This window comes from Eublepharis macularius, chromosome 2, assembly GCF_028583425.1.
Source record: "Eublepharis macularius isolate TG4126 chromosome 2, MPM_Emac_v1.0, whole genome shotgun sequence".
Classification (NCBI taxonomy): domain Eukaryota; kingdom Metazoa; phylum Chordata; class Lepidosauria; order Squamata; family Eublepharidae; genus Eublepharis; species Eublepharis macularius.
In genome coordinates, this window is record NC_072791.1 from 153,267,417 (window position 1) to 153,289,208 (window position 21,792).

At 45.8% G+C, this 21,792-nt stretch overlaps 1 protein-coding gene across 2 annotated transcripts in view; it reads right to left on the reverse strand.

The window, feature by feature from the left end:
* Nucleotides 1-477: 477 nt before the first annotated feature.
* Nucleotides 478-21,792, reverse strand: part of ASIC4 (acid sensing ion channel subunit family member 4) — an 85,454-nt gene continuing 64,139 nt past the window's right edge. For both annotated transcript variants that reach the window (XM_054971570.1, XM_054971569.1), the window contains 7 exons: nucleotides 18,883-19,042; nucleotides 18,086-18,142; nucleotides 17,515-17,668; nucleotides 17,268-17,359; nucleotides 16,468-16,547; nucleotides 15,758-15,862; nucleotides 478-2,546 (listed from right to left, as the gene is read on the reverse strand). In XM_054971570.1, coding sequence (XP_054827545.1) covers nucleotides 2,427-2,546; nucleotides 15,758-15,862; nucleotides 16,468-16,547; nucleotides 17,268-17,359; nucleotides 17,515-17,668; nucleotides 18,086-18,142; nucleotides 18,883-19,042 — 768 coding nt within the window. In that variant the 3' untranslated portion in view covers nucleotides 478-2,426. The remainder of the gene's footprint in view (nucleotides 2,547-15,757; nucleotides 15,863-16,467; nucleotides 16,548-17,267; nucleotides 17,360-17,514; nucleotides 17,669-18,085; nucleotides 18,143-18,882; nucleotides 19,043-21,792) is intronic.

Below are 21,792 nucleotides of genomic sequence, written 5' to 3' on the forward strand. Positions count from 1 at the left end.
GCCTCCCTCCTTAACCATAGATATCTGGGTACTCCTTCAGCAGTGCAATCTCATGCAAAATTACATCTTTCTAAGCCCAATCAGTTTAATGGTCTTAAGAGGGAAATGCCCGTCTACATCTCTATCATTGCTATGGGCTAGGGCTGAAAACAGTTTCTGGAGCTCTTTTTAAATGAGCTTTCAAGAAGGGGTGGGGAGCAAGATATATATTAGGCTAAACTGTGATTTAATAGTCTAATCTTGTAAATGCTTGGTCAGTCTTTTCTAATGTTACTTAAAGCTGGATCAGATAGTTTTGAGAACTGGGTGGAGGTGCTGCCTGGCAGAAGGAGAGATCTGGTTGTGCATGCTAGATGTCATAGACATATCAATTAATGGTAAAGATACTTTGTACAGGCAAAACTGAGAAGATCCTGGAATACCAAGCAGGAGAAAGTTCTAGACATTATCTGAATAGAATCACTGGCAACACAGCTGGATTTCTAATTTGTGCCTCTTTATTGGGAGAAACTTGTACATCTGTAAAACAGCGACTTGCGCTCAGTAAAGTTGTGAAGATGATCGGTCATTCCTGGGAAAATCCCTGGCTGGGTCCCAGATGAAGCCCCATGCAACCTGTAGAGCTGAACCCACTGGAACCACACACATCTCAGGCAGGCAGGCAGGCAGGCAGCAGCCCAGTGCCTCTACGCTTGTGGCTTTCTGGTTGGTACATACATAAGTTTGGTGTTATAACTGGAAAATGGGGTGAGGGGGCAGTATTTGCAGCATATTTCTCTGAGTGCCACATTCCTTCCTGAAATGCACCCCTGGGAGAACAAGCATAATTCCGTAGATGTGGGGTGGGATTTCAGTGCTCCCATTTTATCATGAGGATTCTTCCATGCTTGATGGCACATACTAGGGGCCTTCTGGAATACTCCATTACTCCCACAAACATAGCACAAAGGTGGTTTGGTCAGTTTTTTTCTATTGTACTTTTACTCAGAGTCTTACCACAAAGCTAGAATTAACAATCCCCCTTTGTACATTTAGGAGGAATGATTCCCCTTCCCTTGGGAATTCATCTAGGAGTCAACATCCTGTTTGTGAGGGTGGTTTGACGTCCACTCACTGGGGTGTTAAATTCATGGGATGATTCTGCTACTGAGTGCTTTAACCTGGGGTCCTAATCCTGGGGGACTAGGTAGAGCTCTTGGAAGCCTGTGGTACTCTTAGGGACTTTGAATTGTTCTACTTCTTTCTCCTGGGGGTGTGGTGGTTGTGGCTTGGACCCTGAATCCCAATGAATGCTGCTTGGAGGTGAAGGAAGGAAGAAGATGCAAGTGTGGTATGGGAGGGGGGGGGCGGAGAAACTGTACATCTGGGGAAAAGGTGACTCAGGGAAACTTTGTTGCTGCGAGCAGCCCCCTGCTCAGTTTGCCTCTGCACTCGGGCTGGGAGGAAACCTGAGATTTGATGCCTATGTCAGTGCCCAGCCCTACCAGCAGTTCTTAGTGACACCAGCAGAGGGCAGTTGCAGCAATAAAGGACTGGATATCTGGCTAAAAACCACAGCCCAAAACAGTTATATACAAATATACAGTTGTAAGGGAGGGATGACAGGTGGCCAGCCTTGGTCTGTTGGGGAAGGACCAGTACTCATGTAGTTAAAGGAGCCCCTTTCAAAGGGCAATATATAGTGTCTTGAACCCCATTATGGGCACAATAGATGCATGTATGGACAGTAATAATTGGGCAACAGAGTGCATGGCACTGCCCAACAGCAGGTGATGGGACACAGAGCTTGTGTTCTGCCCTGACTCCTCTGTGTATGTGTGTATAAATACTGAGATGTCTGCAATGCATGGAGGTGTAAGAGGCGGAGGTGTAAGAACGGATTTTAATGTTGGACAGGTCAGTACAAAGTGAGAGGGATAAACTTGTGGCAATGGCAGAATCTGCCACGTAGGGTTCTTCTGAGCAGCTGGTTGGTTGGTGCTACCATACCGGCATGGGCTCTGGGATAGATTTTCATCTTTTCTTTCTGCGACCGCACTTTGCTCCCTACTATGCTCCATTTCCCCATTGCCCTTCCTCCCACTTTGAAGCTGAGAAAAGGCAACTCCCCTGTCAATGGAGCAGTCTGGAGCCCATTCCATCTCCCTGATTTTGGCAGCCGATGCTCATTATGTGCTTCAACAGGGGGCACGAAGCCCGAGGGAGCAGGGCCAGCTGAACTGAGTAAGGGATAGGGCACAGCGGGGGCGGGGGGGAAGGTTATAGGAGGAGGGGGGCATAAAGCACTGTATGCCTTTTAGAAGCCTTGGGAGGTGGGGGAAGGTAGCTTGGCCTTGGCAGGCCTGTTAGCATAAGGTGGAATCCACTGCGCCCAAAACTGCTCCAGAAGCACTGCTGCAATTTGAGGGAGCAGTGCACAAGCTGGCCTAGCAGGCAAAGTCCTCGAAGACCCCTTGGGGCGAGTAGTGGTGGCGATGGTGATGGTTGGGCAGGAGGCCAGTGGGGTAAGTGCCCTCGGAGTGGCGGCCCAGCGTCTCACAGGGGCTCTGCAAAAGAAAGCACAGTCAGCACCCATCATGACCATCCCTTTCCACCTTCACCTCAGAGCCTCCGGCCAGCCTTACCATTTCCATAGTCTGAGGCAAAAAAAGACTTGAACTCCCACCCCATTTAGTTTCCACCCCCCCCGCTGGCCGTGGGGAAAGTGATTCCAGAATAGTGCTGGATGTGAGCTTTGTGTTCAAATTTCCTAAAGAGACAAGACAGCACCACTCTAGAGCAACTACTCTGGGCAACCAGTGTGCAGTGTGCATGCATGGTATCATCTTAGCATCAAACTGGACGTCACAGGAGACACAGAGCTGACTCCAGCCTATGTCCCTTTCTTCCTAGTAACATCTAACACAATGCAATGCATCATGAGCCATCTTCATTCTTCCAGTCCTGCCAGACAATGCAGGGCCGGATCTAGCGCTCCCGGCGCCCGGGGCAATGCTTGCCGGCCCTCGCACGCACAGCGCGCAGACGCTCCTGACGCGGCGTGATGACGTCATTTTGATGACGTCATCACGCTGTGTGCCGGAGGCAGTGCAGGGGGCTGGGAAGCTGCTTTGCAGCCCCCCCACACTGTCTTTTGCCTGCCCTGTGGGACAGGGGGCGACTGGCTTGCTGCACGCCCTCTGTCCTGCGGAGCAAGCAAAAGGCAGTGCGGGGGGCTGCGAGGCTGCCTGCGCCATGCGCCTGCCCCGCGGGACAGGGGGCGGCCGGCTGCCCCCTCTCCTGCGGGGCAAGTGAGTGGCGTGGGTGGCAGCGCTGCCCTTTTCCTGCCCTGCAGGACAGGGGGTGCGCGGCAAGCCTGCCGCCCCCTGTCCTGCGGGGCAAGCAAAAGGCAGCGTGGCTGCCCATGCAGCCGCCTGCACGCTCTGGGAGCTGCTTCCGGCACCCCCTCCCTGGCGGCGCCGGGGGCAGACTACTCCCCTGCCCCCCCTCTAGATCCGGCCCTGAGACAATGATATGTGCTGGTGGCAGGGCAATCAACAAGGAAGAGGAGGAAAGAGGCAGGGAAGGGACACAGCTCTCTTGCAACTTCTAGCTGGACTGCTAGACATGTGCCTCTCCTCAAGTGGCACCAAGGAACTAATGAGACGAATGAGGCAGCCTATTTTACTATCCCTACATTGTGCCCCCGTGTTGCCCTTTGAAGTCTAAATAGATGTGGCTCAAGGATTACATGTCAAATGGTGGTGGTCTATTCTTAACAGAAATTGGTACAAGTGGGTGAGGGGAGCTAAATCCTGTCCTTTCCCCTGGCTTACCTTGCTGTACTCTTTTCTTTAAGCAGTTTCCTCCCAGCCTAGCAACGATACTGAAAGTGAACCAGGATGGGATAAAAATTCTTAAACCAACCAAGTACAGCACGGTACAGCAGGGGAGGTAGCAAGGTTTATCTTAGCATAACCACATGCTCTATTTTTCTTTGTAAAAAACAGACAGGTGAATCCTCCTATCAAGTCTAGTTTGATGTGCTTGGCTTGTTTAGGTTTATTTCAGCTCCCTCCTTAAAATTGTAAAGAAAAGAAGTACCTTCATTGCCCACTGCTGGCCTCATTCCCACTCATTTAGGTCAGATATTCCATTCACTTGGACCTAACTACTTGTTAAGTTGTCCCTACGGTACTGGTTGCATAGAAAGGAGTTTTGAAGTTCTGCACTTCCCAGGTGTGCATAGGCCAATTCAAATCAGGACCTGCTTTAGTTTGGAAAAATTACACCAAATGTAAGGTAGCGTTAGTCCCTTAGACAATTTTAGGCAGTCCCTATTTGTTTTTTTGTCTAGTTCTCCATTTTCCCTGAATGCCAGTAATATGTAGTTCAGCTTCTGTTTGCAACTTTTTAGTTTAAAAAAATAACTAAGGCATGGTATGGAAGAAATAGAGACTTTTTCTCTCTCTCCCAAAATACAGTAACTTGGAGGAATCCAATAAAATCAATGGGCAGTAGATTTAGGGTAAATAAAAGAAAGCACTTCCTCATACAAAGGTGTAATTAACTTTTGGAACTTAAAGCTAAGGGATTTGGTGATAGGGACTGCACAAATTCATGGAAGAAAGGACCATCTTATATATCAATATCCAAGTGTCCCTGAGGTTTGGATACTTAAATCTGGAAACTGGATCTTCTTACACACTTAAAAAATGCCCCAGGTTTGCAGAAAAATCTGAAATCTAACCCCCCCCCCCCAAACCCTTGGGTTTTTGTTTTTTTTAGATTTCAGATTTTTCTGAAATCTAAATAAACACCAAGTGATAAAAGGAACATCTATAGCTTTAATGCCCTCAGTAGCGGTTGCTAGGCAAACAGAACGGTTTAGTCAGTATTCGGGCTTGGTTTCTGTCAGTAAAGGGTCGGGAGAGGAAGTGGAACTCTTTTGAGGGCTGTTTTGGCCCTTGATGGAGGACTCATTGGGGTCAGTCTCAGAAGCAACCACCAAATGACTTGATACAACGTAATCTGCATGACTCACCCAGGTCTGGCTGCTTGCTACTGTTCAACAGCAGCCCCCCCCCCCCCAAGCCAATGTAGGGTGGTGGTTAGTTTCAGAGTAGGATCTGGGAGACCCAGGTTCAAATCACCACTCTGCTATGGAAACTCACTGGGTAACCTTGATCTGGTCACATGGTCTCAGCCTAACTTACCTCCCAGGGTTGTTGTGAGGATAATATGGAGACAAGGAGAATGATGTAAGCTGCTTTGGGTCCCCATTGTGGAGAAAGGCAGTATATAAATGAAGTAAATGAATAAATATAGATGAAGATGAGGGGGGAGATAAAAGATAAGTTGTTTAGTGTGTTTGAAGGAGAGAAGGGCGTAAGGAAAGCTGAGCATATGGCAGCTGCCAGGAGGAGGGAAAGAAGAAAAAGCATGGGGAAGGGGATAGAGGGGAAAGTGAAGTACCCCTCCCCCTGCAAGTCCTTGCAGGTCCTCCCCCATGCAACTGGGTCTGACTCAGTCCGCAGCATGCAACTGGGTCATAGGGAAGAGGCTGCTGGGAGTGGGGAGGGAAAGGTGAAGACATGGAGGCAGACAACGGCGGGTGGGAAGGAGAGAAGGAAGCAAGAAAAGGGGGAGAGGCTATAGAGGCAGGAAAGGAAAGAGGACATTGTGGAGGAGGGGAAAATGAGATGCTCTTGCAAGTCCTTGTGGGTACTCCACTTGTCAATATTTATTAGCCATGAAAGCTAAATAGAACCCCAGTGTATGGAAGTAGTATGTCTCTCAATACCAATTGCTAGGAGGGCAACAACATGGTAAGGTTTAGCTTTTGTGTTTTTGCTGTTGTGCCTTCCAGGGCATCTGGCTGACCTCTGGATAAGAGGATGTTGGACTAGATAGAACACTGGTCTGATCCAGCAAAGCTCTTCTTATGTTCAGTGCTAGCTTCTTCTCCTGAGCTGCCCAACCTTGAACTTGCTGCCTCTCCCTCTGTTAAATCAGCATCAAAGGTCTGAAATGGGATGGACACACATGCATACACCGACCATGCCACTCAGTAGTACTGTAGAGGAACCCCATACTCGTCCATGTCAAATGGGACCAAAATTTTGAATATAATTACCAATGAAGATATAAAGAGGGTAAGAACATCTCCTCTAGTGCCGGAGATGTATAGAGCAAGCACTGAAACAATAGCTCTGCAGTGCACAACCACCCTGTGGCATGTTTCATATCATCAAATGCCAGCAGACACTGTGATCTAAGAAATCTTGCTTTGCAGTGAATATTATTCAAAAAGTGAATTATGAGGGAGATGAGACTGTCTGATCCCATTCACAAATGGACTACACAGATGGCTGAATACACGAATAAGGTTAGTGGGAACAATTCATATTGATTAAGTGGTAATTTCAGTGTTAATAAAAAGGACTCCATGCTACTAATTTGGATGTCCAGATAGTCTCAATTTTAAAAAAATTAAGGTGTGGTTGAGGCTCATTTTGAACTGATTGTTTAGATCTCTTGAGAATCCATTGTAACCTGCAGAGCAGGTTCCTCAGGTGTAAATGAGTTTCCTCGTAGGTAGTCTGTTTGCATTTTCCCACAAGAGTCAGACAAAAAGGTTAGCTAAGCCTATTCTTCCCGTACACAGACCCTGTCTTATTGAGCCCCATCTCATCAGCAAGCTGCATTCCTTTAGCCAGAAAGTCCACAAAGATCAAGATTAGCTTTTCCTATCAGCATTAGCAGGAGGAAATATCCACGCAAACATCCATAACAGGTAGGGCTTCCAGCCAGGAGACTTTGAGATCGTTAACATCATAGTGCATTAGCAGTTATCATGAGGTGATCTCAGAGCCTGTGTACAGCTAATCATTTTTCAGAGACTGTAAGGCTGCTTGTGGAAATAATACTGCTGACACTACACATTCTAACTTTCTTTAACATATATTCCCACTGGTAACTTTTTTTTAGTAAAAGAGTATACATAGCTTTACGTAGTGTAAGACCAGCTGCTTCCACACATGGTTCAGATCCCCACCGTACCTTGAAGCTCACTGGATGACCTTGGGCCAGTTAAGCTAACTTATCTCACAACATTGTTTTAAGGATAAGAGCTGGAAAAGGAGAGTTCTTGCAACTGGAGTGTCCCAAATGAAAAAAACGCCTGCTGGCTTTTGTGTTTTCAAAGACCTTCCTCCCCTTGCTTTTGCTTCTCTATCCCAGTAGTTTGGTGCATTTTGGAACTTCTTTTACACCCAACACTATCTAGTCCCATTAGGTTTGCAACGTATCCGGTATTTCGTTTGAAGATTCTCCTAACTATAGACATCGGATTGGATCCTATGACGTTGTTCTCCCAACTGCTGTGGAGGCTTTCCTCCACAGGGGTGATTGCGTCCTCTGTCACCAGAAATTCCAGGTGAGCAAGAAGAACAATGTCTTTTGAGGAGCCCTCTGCATGCAGAAGTGCTGGTGGCAGAGAAAGGAAGTGCCACAGCAGCAGAGGGCAGCCTTCTCAACAGTCAGAGAGAAGCATGAGGGGAACCATGTCATAGTATCCAAGCCCTAAGGGATTCCCCCCCCTCACCTTTTTTATTGCATATCCAGCCTTTTGAAACATTCTGGATAACTCAAAATCTTGCCCTTTTGTGATATTTTTCTTGCTCTTGGTAAAGAAAAACCGCTATAACTGCTGTTCCCTGTGGAGAGCTACTGTAGTACAGAGGTTCAAGTGTTGGACAGGAATCATCAGGGAGACTGAGATGTGAAAGCCCCCTCTGTGGTGGAAGCTCACGGGATGGCCTCAAGCCCAGCACTCTCTCTCAGCCTCACCTATTATACAAGGCTGGTGCTGTGAAGATAAAACTGAGGAAAGGAGGATATGTTGTAAGCTGCTTTTAGTCCCCACTGGGGCAGAGGGAGGCAAGCAGGGTATAAATATCTAAAATAAATAATTTCCAACATTCACAGTAAGTGTATTGAACTGGGAAGTTTATCTACTGATATGCAAAAGATTTTATCTGCTGTTTATTTAAAAGTTTTATTTGAAAGTTATATCTGCTGCTATTTAAAACCATTCCACAGCGTACCTTGATGTTATTTACGGTCAGACTGTCATATTTGTTTTAGTGCCACAAATTATGTCTCTCTTTTATGTTGCTACTATATATTTTAAATTGGTGTATTTTATATATATATTTTTAAAATATTGATTTAATTTGATTTATGTTGTCTGCCTTTGGCACCTTTTTGGAAAGGCAAAGTATAAATATCTTGCATGAATAAATAATAAATGGACAATGGCTGTAAGCCATTGGATGCACAAAAAACGTTTTTCTTCAGCCCTCTATGATAATTCTCTGAATGAGGTATACAAGACAAACATACACAGTCAGTTCTTGTTGGGACCCTCTTCTTGAAATGTAAGCAATTGGCTGTTGGGGGCTTTTGAAAAGGCCAGCTTTCCTAGAAAGGATGAGCTGCTACCGGCTTGCTCAGAGGCTGTTCTTCTGGCCAGAAGGTGGTGCTATGGCCACACAGTTTTTAACCTGTGCCTGAGCTTGCTTCATCTGCACTAGTTGTTTACCACAGGTCAGTGTTGATTTGCAGCATCTGTTTCATGCATCTAACTAGGAGGGTCCACAGAGTAACACATATCTGCCCTGCATCTGCCTGGAGTAATCTAAACTGACACTTTGGGCTGTAACATGAAGATATACATTGCCCAGTTGCTGCTGCTTCTGCAAAATAATAATTTTGGTAGGCATCCTGCAAATCCAGTGTCGGGACTATTATCTTTGTCTATCCTTTTCCCTCCCACCCCTGCCTAAAAGGAAGAGGTTTTTAAGAGGTTTCACCTCTGATTAAATGCTGAATAATGACCAAGTTCTGCATAATGAGAAAAAAGAAAAGCGAAACGAAGAAGAGATGGCAATAACCATTCTCACTATGTGACTGGCTTAAGATACATGGAGCTGCCCAACAGTTGATCAGGATAGGTCCACTTAGCCCAGTCCAGTCTGTTCTCAATTGGTAGCAGCTCTCCTGGGTCTGAATCAAAGGCATTTCCCAGCACTGCTACCTGCCCTTAAGGTAAGATGCCAAGGGTTAGGCCTTCTTTGTATAAAGTATGTTCCATGCCATCCTTTCCATCTATTCAGTTGTGCAAATTCAAGATGAGAAACCGAATACAAAAACCCCAAATGAATGTACAGTTGCACATTTCTTGCAAGAAGGGTTGTGAGGGGTTAGGTTGTTTTTTTTTTTTTAATGAACGGCAAAGAATGATGCAAACTAAAAATCCTCGCCAGTTATTCTTCAGGGACAGGCCAGTCACTCCACAATAAACTATGCAGAAACAAATCACGTTTAAGAGCCTATTTGTGTTCGTCTCACCACTCAGCCACAGGAAGTGAGCCCATATTGCACCTAATGGCTTGCCTGCAGTGTAGATATTCCCTATGTTAGGAACAGTACTGGGATGCTGGCTACAATCCTACCCTGACAAGAACCAATGTCAAAACTCACATTGATTTTAATGAATCAGAAGTGCAGCTTTTATGTCCAAAATCAGGATGAGAACAAAGAACTTCACTGAGGAGTTTAGGTTTTCATTTAAGACTGTGAATCCACAGCTGCTCACCTAGAATGCCAAATATTGCTCCTTCACCATGGCCACTGCCTGAGCATGAGCATAGCCCTTCTGGTGTGTGAGTGTTTTACCCACAAGGCCTGCTACAGCATGAGGAAGCTCTCTTCTTCAGCATCTAGTCAGCCAACCTGATGGGAACAGAGCCCACACTGTACCAGGGTCTTTCTAGGAAGTTCTCTGTCTGCAGCTTTATTTACAGCCCTAGCTGTAGCCAGGTCGAATTGCTAGGATTTTTAGCTTTTATTGACTTAAATGTTGGCAGCGGAAGGAAATTAAAGTAAACTCAGCCTGCTAATTAGTTATTCCTTGTCCAATGGTTCTAGCACCAGCCAAAAATCGGCATGTTTGATGGGCCTTTTAATTCACTGCTTTGCTGCTTGTATTTTATCTTTATATAACATCAGGGTTTCTTGGATATTGAATGAATCAGCAGAACTGCTCATGTTCAGACCAGGATGCAGGCATATGGTATGTGCCATTCATTCCTCGCTCTCACACAGACATCTAACCCAGGCAAACAATACAGTTCCCTCTGAATTACAGACCCACTCATGCTCATACAGCTCCATTACATTCAGCTTGAGCAGTTGGGGGGACCTTGGGCAAGAAACTCTGATCGAGCCCACTTAGTGTGGAAGAGGTGAGACATGTCAAATGAGATTTCTCTCATGCAACGTGGGAATGGCAAAATGGTTGGGGTGGCAGACCCTTTGATGGAGCAGGGGCATGGGAAATGCCTGATCTGACCAGCTTCTAGAGCTAGCCTTGACTGCTTGTATATCATTCTCTCCCTCTGTCATATAGAAGTGACAAGATAATATATGACCCCTAAATTAGTTACATAATGAGGACATCATTGCACACATGCACACAAGGACAATTAATATGCACCCATGAACGCAGCAGTACTCTGCAGTTTAAAATACATAGTTGCCTACACAGTACTCATGGGCTGCTTCTCATATTTGTACAGAAGTATAGTTGCCCAAACTGTGTACAAAATATCTAGCAAGAAGTGGACCTCTCTCACACCTACAGTTCAACAACATGTGCATGTCTGGACTTTCTTCTGCCAATTTATATACTCTACAAGGACCACATCACTTTATTGTGATGTGTGCTTCCTGTGGGAAAGTTTTGCTATGCATTTCTGCAGTAACTTGTTGAAAGAAGACCTGTGTTTGTGAATAAGGTTAACATGTGCCCAGGAACTGGGCAATCATGACTCTCAGTTGTATGTTTACTGCATGTCTATGAGTTATATGAAAGTCATACCCCATATGAAAAACTTCCTCCAACAGGCAGAGAGGCATGGAATGTTTTATTTTTTCACGCCTCTTAAGTTTTTCACATGGAAGTACTTCCAAACACGAGTTCCCCTCTGAGAAAACTAAGATGATCCAGTCTTTCAGTGGCATCTTTACCACCACAATTAAGAATTCTTGAATTGGGCTTTTGATCAGAACTGGGTCTTAGAGTCTCTCTACACACAACACCTCGGCTCATGTTCATCAAGTGTAGGGAGATGCTATGTTAGCTGGGAAGCGTAGTTTAAAAAGACAGAGGCTGTGGAGATTGCTCCTCAGAGGGTTTGCTAATTTCATCTTTGCCTACCCAAAGGCTCTGTCAATTTCACCTCTCCAATCTAAAACTGTGTGGCATCACACTGAGGAATGGAAATGGGCTGGAGCTGCCTTCCAGAGATGTGATTGGACCTGGAGAGGTTAAAATGGGCTGAAGTTTCATAGCCCCTTCACACAGCTCCAGTATATAGCAAAGCCTTTGCCCTGCCACCAGCGCTCTCTTTTTAAACCACCCTTCCCAGCTAACATTGCATCTCCCGACACGTGTTCTTCACATCCTCTTGTGTAGAGAGACTCTTAGATAGCTAGGTACATGGGAGCTGATATCTGAATCCTGGCAGGATAGGGACAGGAGTTGAATGAAGCAATGAGATGCATCAGGGTCAATAGGGAATAAGAAAGTATTGCAAGCCAGGGCCTGGAACTGGCTAAGATGTCCAGTCCAGGCAAATAGCACATAGAGAACCACCACAATTAAGGATTCTTAAGAAGAATTAAGAACAATTAAGAAGAAATGCTGTCCAATGAACAAACAGTGGAACTTAGGAAGTGGGGAACTTGGGCTGGAAAACACAGAGCTTGAGCTCAAGGATGAGTGAACTGTTGCCCCAAGCTGGAAGTATACATAATCAGGATAGGTCATGTGGAACCAATGGGTAGCTAAGGAGATGGAGCTTGAAAGAGCAATACTGCCCCATCCTCACCTGGCCCACACAAGGGGCGCCAGCCCATAACACAGGAAGCCAAATCCCAGTCAATCCTGCCCAGGCCTCTTATGCAGATTATAAAGGCCAGCCTGGCTTCACGGTAGGCTTATTTCAATAGGCACTAATTAGTCATAAGTTCTCCACTCCAGCAGTAGTAGCTCTCTCTGGGTTTAAGTGACTGCACCTGGAGAAAGGCTTTTCCACTCACCCCACCTTCTCAGGCTCTGTTAATTTTCACTTCTGCAGGTTCTGTGTCCTTGAATCTGTACCTGAATTTCAGCCCCTGAGCCATCCATTCATGTCTAAACAAAGGGTGACCTGGATCCTCCATCTGTTTCCACTGTCCTTCATGGCACACTACGTTGCAGTGGATTGATGGTGGGGCAGTGCTTCCAAGTAGGTAGAAAGAACAGTGCACCTGTGTGGGTCTCGGGGTTCCAGTAATGATACAGCAGGCACAATTTAGATCCACATTGATCTTCCTTCCCTGGGCTGGATAGTACCAGGCAGGGATACAACATTCAGCAGAGCCAAGATGGGTAGCTCAGAGTGTTTGTGCATCTGCGCACCATTTCATTTCTGCCAGCATCTGAGGCACAACACACTAGGCTGCTGCTTTTTGTCTCCATGGTTTTGGAATGGGCAGTTTGAGTGAAAGAGAATGGCCTAGTGTGACTTCCAAGCAGACAAGTAAGTGCTGACCTTTTAATGTATGAGTGATTTAATTTCCAACAGCTATCATTATTTCACAGGGGAAATGGCACAGATTGGAGCCCTTTTACTAGTGGTATTAAGAAAGCCCTTATTATACATACTAAACTTTGTAAGAACATGCTCTCCTACTCAAAGAATTTGAGCCTTTTTTCTTTGACTAGAAGTCCAAAGGTTATCAGGATAGACAGATCTGTAGAGGCAGAAAGAAACTCTCAAAAAAACATTGATGCCTAAAGCAGCAGTCAGACCCTGATTCTCTATCTCTGCCACCTATTTCTCTTCCTATTCATCTCAATGAAAAACTGCCGATATCTAGTAATGAGGCCATTAGCCAAACAACCTGGGGAATCTCAGATGTTTTTGTTCTTTTCAGGAGGTAGCTTCTGTGATTCACAGTAGCACTACCCTCTGTACCATCTACAAAAACTACTACAGTTCACACGCCTCTCTGAAATCTCTCTTCTGTATATCATGTAAGGGGAAATATGAATGTACCCTGAACACAGAAAAGAATGGCCAGACATAATTCTGGAAAGCAGCTGCCAGTCCAAGTAGACGATACTGACCCCAGTAGACCAATGGTCTACTCAGTATAAGGCAGCTTTTTGTGTTCATCTGTATATGAGAACCATGCACAATTAGTATTTTTTTAATTTAAAAATTGGTGAATAGTTAATGGATCCACAAATGTCCATGCCATACCTGTTCATCCTGAGAATCACAATTTTCATTTAAAAAGAAAAACCAGATTCCAGTCCTCATTATCATGAAGACAAACCTGTTAGCTCAGAACAGCTCTGAGTCCTTCCCTACGGCTTTAAAAACACATCCCCATTGCCCACAGACATGTTTTCTCCTGCCTAAACTTGTCCAATGTCTCCTAATCCTCTTCCCAAAGCTTCTTTTGGCCACAGCCAAAAAAAAACTACTGTAAGTACTGAGGTGGGATGGGGGCGGGTAGAAGAGGGAAAAAACCCTCTTAAATTCAATTTCCACAATAAAATAAAGGAGGCGCGTGAACAGTAAATATTCACATAATCTGTTCAGCACAATTTCATACTTTTAAACTAGAGATTCCGTAGGACAGCTGTGTAGGCTCCTTGGCTGGATCTAGGGAACCAGCTCTGCAAATAGCAGCGGTACTTTCAGTTACTTCAAACCATTGCACAGGGATCTTCTGAATGAAAAAATCCATTCAGTTCCATTTTCAAATTTCTCAGCTTTCTTCTCCCCCTTAGCAGCAACCTGTCGACTATGTACCACTACAGCCGACTGGCGTGCCACAACCTATTTCAGTGGGTGGAAGAGTCACTAGTCCCTGTTTACTCATATAACCAATGATAGTTGTCTCCCCCAAACAAAGGATGCAACATACTCTACTGCCCTAGCTCTACAGAAATGAATTCAGAAAGCTAACCAGAGTCATCATTCAGAAAGCAGTCTCAGCACCCAAGATACTAAAAGAGAGAGCGGATAACATAAAAGGCTCTGGTGTTTGGACAGCTTGAAATAATACTGCAGGCTATTTGCTCGCCTATGAATAGAATCTGCCTAGAGATCATTTATCTAATAAGGTGCAGATAAATCTCAGATCTGAAGCAAAAGTGTGCTGGGAAATACATGAAATCTGAATATAAGCTAAAGTTGTTGCCTTATTAGAGCCAATTAACGGTGCAGAGTTGTTGTTTTTAAACCCTAGACAGAGACTAGTGACTGCATTTCATCCACTGAAATATGCACAACTCTTTCTGACGAATGTCCATTTGGAACTTTGATATATTTCCTTGGTCTCATCATGCAGAATGAGAATGCATTGTCTTCACTTGGAGGGATGGGAAGGAGGGACATCCCTCAAAATCTAAAGGACTTCTCTGTAAATCCCTGGTCAGCAAAGAGTTTTTAGCAGAAAGGACCTGGTTGGAAAGGGAGCAAGTGGTGGTGGGTCATGGTCTCAATCCTCATTTCCTCAAGTGAGCTCCCACCGATGGCCATTGCTATGAATGCTGCCCATCCACCCACCTCCAGTGATCCTACTGTTAGCAGCGCAGGAACCAGAGAGCGCCTGCAGAGGGGCAAGATTTAGCTCCAAGTTCCCAGTTGCTCACCCACTGTAAGAAAAACTTTCCCAAATGCATTTTCAATTGGAAGTGCTCTCTGTAGTCACCTGCACTGACTCCTATTTCTTGAAGCTGGATCTGATTTATTTCCTCCAACTCTACAGTCATTCAGAAAGCAGACTTCTCCATTTCATCATGTAATAACTCAGATTCTTAGGAAGTAATCAATATCTCATATTCTGGTCACAATCATCAGTTTCCCATGCCAATTGGATCCTGGCTGAGGGGCTGTCACTTGTTTCAGCACATGAAGGCCTAATTTAAATGTGGAGGAACAGAATAACTTACCTGTGCAACATGGCACATGCCCAGCATTTCATTTAAACAGGGCCACTAAGCATGCAATCCTGCTACACATGCCAGCTCAATCCCTGCCCAGACCACAGACCTCAGGCATGCTAACACTGCACATGCTGTGTCTTTAAGCAAGATACTGGGCACATGCAAAGTTAGATGCCAGCATCAGGTTTAAGCCAGGTCTAAATCTGCTGCGCATAAGATATGGACAGTGGTCAGGTGTGCAAACTGAACTAGGTCTTTTTTTTACTTGTCAGTCTACAGGCGGGGCTTGTTCCCTTTTAACTTAATTATTGTACTGCACATAGAGCTGAGGCATGATGCTGTTATTAACAACAATTTTCATCAGCATTATGTTACACATCACACAATGTGCTCAGTTACTAGGTGCTGAGATACAGGTATGTAAGACACAGAGTCCGTAACAACACATCTCCTATAAACCAGATAGTCAGAACCAAAGCATAGAGTGTCCAAACCACAATGCAAGACTCTCATGCCTAAAGTCCACAAACTCTCCATACCATTTTCTGATATCCCTGGTTGTTGTGATGATCCTGTTTCTGCTCTCATTCTCTGCCTCTCTCCCTCCTACCCAGCTGACAGGTGTCAGAGCTGGGAAAGCGAATGGTTTGCACCTCATTTGCTTCCATCGAGCCTTCCAATCTACACTTGCGACATCATGTTTACCTGCTCCTTGATCTCCTCCAGGCCCAAGGTGGCAATGCTGCCGGAAGGCTTCTTCATAGGTGGCTTGGGGCGCCTTAGGCCATGGGCTACTTTGTCACGGATCACCTGGAGCACAGCAAGAGACAGGAAGAATGGCAACTGGGTATACGTACTTGGCAGCCTAGAGTGTATACATGTAAGCATTTGGCATGTATACACATCTGATTCCAACTGCTAGGAACTTGCCCTTCACTCAGTATCTCTTTGCTCTGTGGCAGTGTGCTAGATGACGTCCAAATCCTCTTCTCCAAAGTTATAAAGCACTGGAGCAAGCAGTCTGGAGCAGCTGAAGCCCTACATCCTGCATGGGCAAGGCCCTTGCTGGAATCAAAGAACAACAGTCTAAGGATGGGCAGAGATGCCATATCCGGCTGGACCAGATGTTATTGGCTCATCCACTAGCAGCAGGCAGGGTCCTAGTTCTCAGAGAGGGGGTGCTATGAACTTAGGGGGACAGCATTACCTCTGCGGAGAGGAGGCCATCACCTCAGTTTGCAACATGTGGGAAGGCTGCCAGCCTCCTGCAGAGAGGTATAAATGGTTGGAACAGCTGTGCATGTGCATTTATGAAAGCGAGCTCTGCCTCCCCATTGCAGCTCCAAGGCATAGCTTGATACTGCCCCACCACAAGCCCAAGCAGGTCCCTTTCCTGCCTGCCCTATTGCCCTCACCTCATAGATGTAGTCAAGGATTTCCAAGACGGTGAGGACACTGGCTCCAATGAACAGGCCCATCTGTCCTCCAATGTCCCCTAGCAGGAAACAAGACAATTAGGGCAGAGAAGAGATGACCCTGAAAGAAGCTCAAGTGCTGGGAAGAGCTGGGGGGGGGGGGGTGAGTTGCAGAGTCCCAAGGGAGGGCAACTGCTACTTTGTTGCTTATCAGAGAAAGGATTATAAAGGAGAGGCGGAGACATAACAGAGTAATGGGTGAAAGGCAGAGTGACAGAAGGGTTAGGGTCACTTCTTTTTCTTTGGGGCCATTCTTCTCTTTCTTGTGAGAGCTCTGATGGAAGAAGAGAGCCCTTAATACAGCTTCAGGAACAGGCAGAGCTGCGATCAGATGGAGTGGCAGAAGCATCTCTTCCTGGGAGTTTCAGTTCAACCACATGTAATGCAAGGATCTTGAATCAGGGCTGGAGAAGAGAACTGATCCAGGTGCCTTAATCTCTGCACCAATGTGAGGACTTGCCAGAAGGAAGAACCCCTGGGCTGCTGCCTACTGTCCTGCAGTTACCACCAATGCTGGAAGCCAAAAGGCAGGACTGCAGCTGCTTGTTCAGGAGCTGTCAGTACAGAGAGGAGAAGAAGCGTGCCCAGAACTTGTAAGGCCTTCACCTGGCATGTTGCTTGGCCAAGACCCTGGTCCCTTCAGACAGCTTGCCCACTGAAATACTCATTTTGTCTCTGTGGCAGTTGCCTTAAAACAAGGAAAGTGGCAGGCAGATGGGTAGCAGAGCACATTCACTTACCCAGAAGCCCTGCCAGGTTGTATGCCTTCTTCTGTTCAATTGCCTCATAGTTCAGTGTCTCAAAGAAGATGTCCAGCACCAGGAAGTTCTCCCTGAGGACAGTGTGAGTGGTAGAGAGAGGAGTCATAGACTTTCCCATGTTTTCCCCAACAGAATTCCCTCCTGGCTCTATTTATGATCTGGAGTTCCTCACCCTCTGGTGATGGGGACATCCCCCTACTGCCCTCATCAACAATGAGACACTCACCGAATGTAGGTCTCATTGCGGTTGTATTTGCGAGCAAGGTACCGGGCTGAGCCCTTGTTGGGAATGCGCACCATGGAGATCTCCTTGCTGTACCGTGTCAAGTTGCAAGGCGTAGGGCAGACACAGCGTTCCTGGGAATCCTCAACAGCTGTATCTGTGAATGGAAAGGCCTGTATCAGGCATAATGGGGACAAATTGCCAAAGCATAACACCACCCACACATCTGTGCCATGGTAAAGGAAGCCAGTGTTATATCCTGGCTCCTGGGTTGCATTGTCTAGGAAGCCACTGCTGGGATAAAGTGCCTGTACATGTTGTCTGGGAAAGAGAGACTTGTGGAGTTCTCCATATTCAGCCCTCCAGCACTACGTCCCTCCATTTCCCAAGGTGACAGCTACTGGCCACCTTAGTACTAGCCACCTGGATTCTCAAATTAGGTACAACTATCGAACCCTTGGAGTCTGAAAGGTCTAGCAATCCAGCTGAACCCCCAGGATGCTCCACTTGAGTTTTATCAGCTGCCCAGATCCTCCCCCAGTTGGGGCTGCTCAATAATTGGGGAAGTACCTACCAAGTATGTGATCAGCACATTCAATGTAGACATTTGGTGAGCAGATGGACTCATTACCTGGAAGAGGAGGACCTTGTTAGTGAGACGCCTAGAAGGATCTAATTGTGTCCTGTTCACCCCAAATTCCAACACTCATATCATCAATGGGTGGTAGACAGGGCGAAAGCTAGTAATGCCCTTAAAAGGCAACTTTAAGAAGAGTCATGGGATTGTATATGCAGATATGATGGAGGAAGGGAGAACCAAGTATGTTGTGCTAAGCTCATTAGATGAAGGACAGTATAAAAAAGAGGTTCAATGGAGGGGGCATAGTTTTGTTTTATTTCTAGAATGCCCAAAGGCCTGATTGTGGTTACCAGCAGGGCAAAGTCATGAAGCGTGGGCAAGTTGAACTATAATGATCAGGGGCTCACAGAAAAGGGTCTGCTTCCGATGGACAAGGTTTTTTTTTTTTTTTACTTGCTGCTCCCTAAGACATTGGACACAGAAGAGGAAAAGGTTGCTGGTGGGGTAGAGAGGGCACAGCATTATATCACCCTTTTTTCTGGCCTGCTTCTATGCCATTAATAGCAGCAAGGCACCTTGAAATTTAGCAGGTGAGGCTTTTCCCAGCACAGATATAAAGGGCAGAAAAAACTTCTGCAGACTTCAGACTGCTATTAAAAGAACTGGGACAGAAAAAAGATGGAAAACCCAAGAATATGGTGCAGAATGACCATTCACATTTTGTGTGCCAAGCAGCAGAGACAGAGGGCCCCAGAGTACACAGGCTTAGAAGCTCAAGGCAGTCATCTTACCTGGCATATGCACCATACGGCACTGGCAGTTCTGCACGACAGCCTCTTTCTCGCACTGCAACCTGCAAGCAGCAATGCTGTAGGTCTCATAGCCTGGCAGAACCTGTTCCCCCTTCACGCTGGCCCGACAGATCCCCCAAGGCTGGGGCAAGTACGTTAGCTGCATGAAATGGAGGGGGGAAGCTAAGAGCCAAGAGAAAGTGTGTCCTGGCCAGCTGAGAACCAGGGAGGGCTTTCCCAATGCATTTCTGGCTTCAGTGAAACCCATTTTCCAGTTAAGCTCTCCAGCACTCCCTCCCAATGCCCTACAAGCTGTGCTGTAAATATACCTAGAGTTATTTGGTCCTTGCCCCCATCAGCAGGGAAGTTCAATCCCATGCCTGAGGCAGGATTAGTGAATTCCATACTAAGGTTGGAAATACATCTAAATCTGATTTTATGGGCCTGCTTGACATTTCAGGGTCAAGAATGCACATTTTATACTCACCAAGAGAGAGAAAATTATTCTAACACAGTTTTTGTACCAGTCTTGAAACAGGGTAGTGCTTTGTATATAGCAACTAACAGCTCAAGGTTAGCATGACAGACAGTGTGGTGTAGTGGACAGAATGTTGGATTAAGACTCCACTGTCAGCCTAGCCTACCTCACAGTGTTGTTGTAATGATGAAAATGGAGGAGAGAACCATGTGTGCCATTCGGAGAACTTTGGATTAAAGGTGGGATAAAAACATGATAGGCAGAGCCAGGGTTTACTTGAAAGCAAGTCCACTGAGTACAACGAAACTAACACCCAGGTAACTGTACAATGGATTGCAGCATTAGAGCATAAACCAGGCACGATCCTACTTGAAATCTTACTGTAGCCAGAAACTCAGCAACTTTATGCAAGCCACTGGTCTCCCAGCCTTTGTATCTCCTTCTTCTCCCAGTGTGCCTATATTGCAGGGGTGTTGTAAGGATTAGTGAGATAAAGCACGCTGCATACTAGTATTAAACATGCTGCATTCTAAATACTAGTACTAAAAGGTGTGTGTGTGTGTATGTGAGTGAGAGAGAGATCAGTATCTAATGGAAAAGCTGATACCTGACGTGACCAATCTTCTTCCAGCATATGTTGCCAGAACGCAAAGAAATAAACCTTCAAATGACAGAATGTTGACTTAACACTTTTTACTGTGAAAATGTCTTGCATTGTAATGGTGAGGAATGAACTTTTGATGAATAATCGGAGTTGCCACAAGGCTGCAGAGAAATCAGATTATTCATCTGCATATGCCAATTCATTGATATGTATGAAACATTTAAAATTGCCCACTGCTTAGCACTGAAGCTGAGCTAAATTTAAAACAAAAATAGGTAGCATTGGTAGACTTTAATTTTAACATGGCTGTGGAGGGAGAGGAGGCAGATATAATTCACTGCAATTAATGGAATGCCTGATTAGGAAACATTTCTCTTTAAAATGCTGCATCTGCTTTGGAGTTTTGTTTCTCCCTGTTCGAAATAGCTCTTAACAGTACACTCTGATTACAGGAACTGAATTTTGGCATCTCAAGTGTTCCTTCTGACCACAGCACCTGTGATGGAGGGGTCGTTAAGGCACCATCACTTTCTTCAAGTCCTTTAATGATAACTCTAGGTAGTGTGGTGCAGTAGTTAGAGTGCCAGATTAGCACCTGAGAGAGCCTAGTTCAAATCCCCTTGTAGCCATGTAGCCAATCACTCATCTTCTGCCTAACTCACCTCACTGGGTTGTTGCAAAATTAGGAGGAGAAAAGAATCGTGTGTTGTGCCCAGGTTTCTTGGAGGAAGAGAGGGAGATAAAAGAGGTATGAGCAGAGCTTTTTTTCAGCAGGAACGCGGTGGAATGAGTTCCAGCACCTCTTGAAAATGGTCACATGGCTGGTGACCCCACCCCCTGATCTCCAGACAGAGGGGAGTTTAGATTGCCCTCCGTGCCGCTGTCTGGAGATCAGGGGGCAGGGCCCCCAGCCATGTGACCATTTTCCCTGAGGGCAACCCACTGAGTTCCACCACCTCTTTTCCCAGAAAAAAAGCCCTGGGTATGAGATTTTTCCAATTAGGACATAACTGTGTGGGGCAAAGACAGGGCAGTGGAGGCCACTAAGAGGAGGCTCTACCTACTGGGCCAAAGCAGCAGCTGCTCCGGGAGAGGGTGGGGCACTGCCTAGGGTGGCAGTAGCAGTACAATGGCCCCCCTATAGGGTATGGGGCATGCCACCCAGAGGACAGCTGCACTCCCTGCAAATCAGCTGCTGGACACAATAGCAAAGGCAGGAGTTTTTCCAGCCAGAGGCTTTAGCTGGGGTGAGGCTGGCAGCAAGGGTCTCTGGTTAGCCGTATGCAAACCCTTTTTGGACTTGGTTCATGGCAATAAAAGAAGCCTTAATGAATATGGTTGGATTTGAGTGAGTCTGTTCCTACCACAGAACATACTTTCTACATCCACTGCCTCCTAGTGAGGTCACACTGTGCCCCAAAATTGTATCCATTTTATGTCCTTTTAACTCTCATGACTTACCCCTAAAGGATACTGGGAATTGCAGTTTTGTGAGGTATTGAGAGTTCAGTGTTAAGTGATCCTAGTATACCCTGAACTACAGTTCCCATGGTTCCTTGGGAACAGGAACAATAGTCAAACCAGTTTAAATCTGTAGGGTAAATGTTAGAAAAGAAAAATGAATAAAACCCAATAGGTTTGCAAATACTTCAGTTCCTTCGTTTAAATTGCATTAGAGTTAATTGAAATATGGTAGAGCTGATTGAATACCACCACAAAGTTATATTGCTGTTTCTTCAGATGTCAGATACTGGCTTGTTTAACTCCTCTGTAAGGTTTGATTAAAATGCCCATTCTGACCCACAGTATGAACCTCTAACTGAAGTCC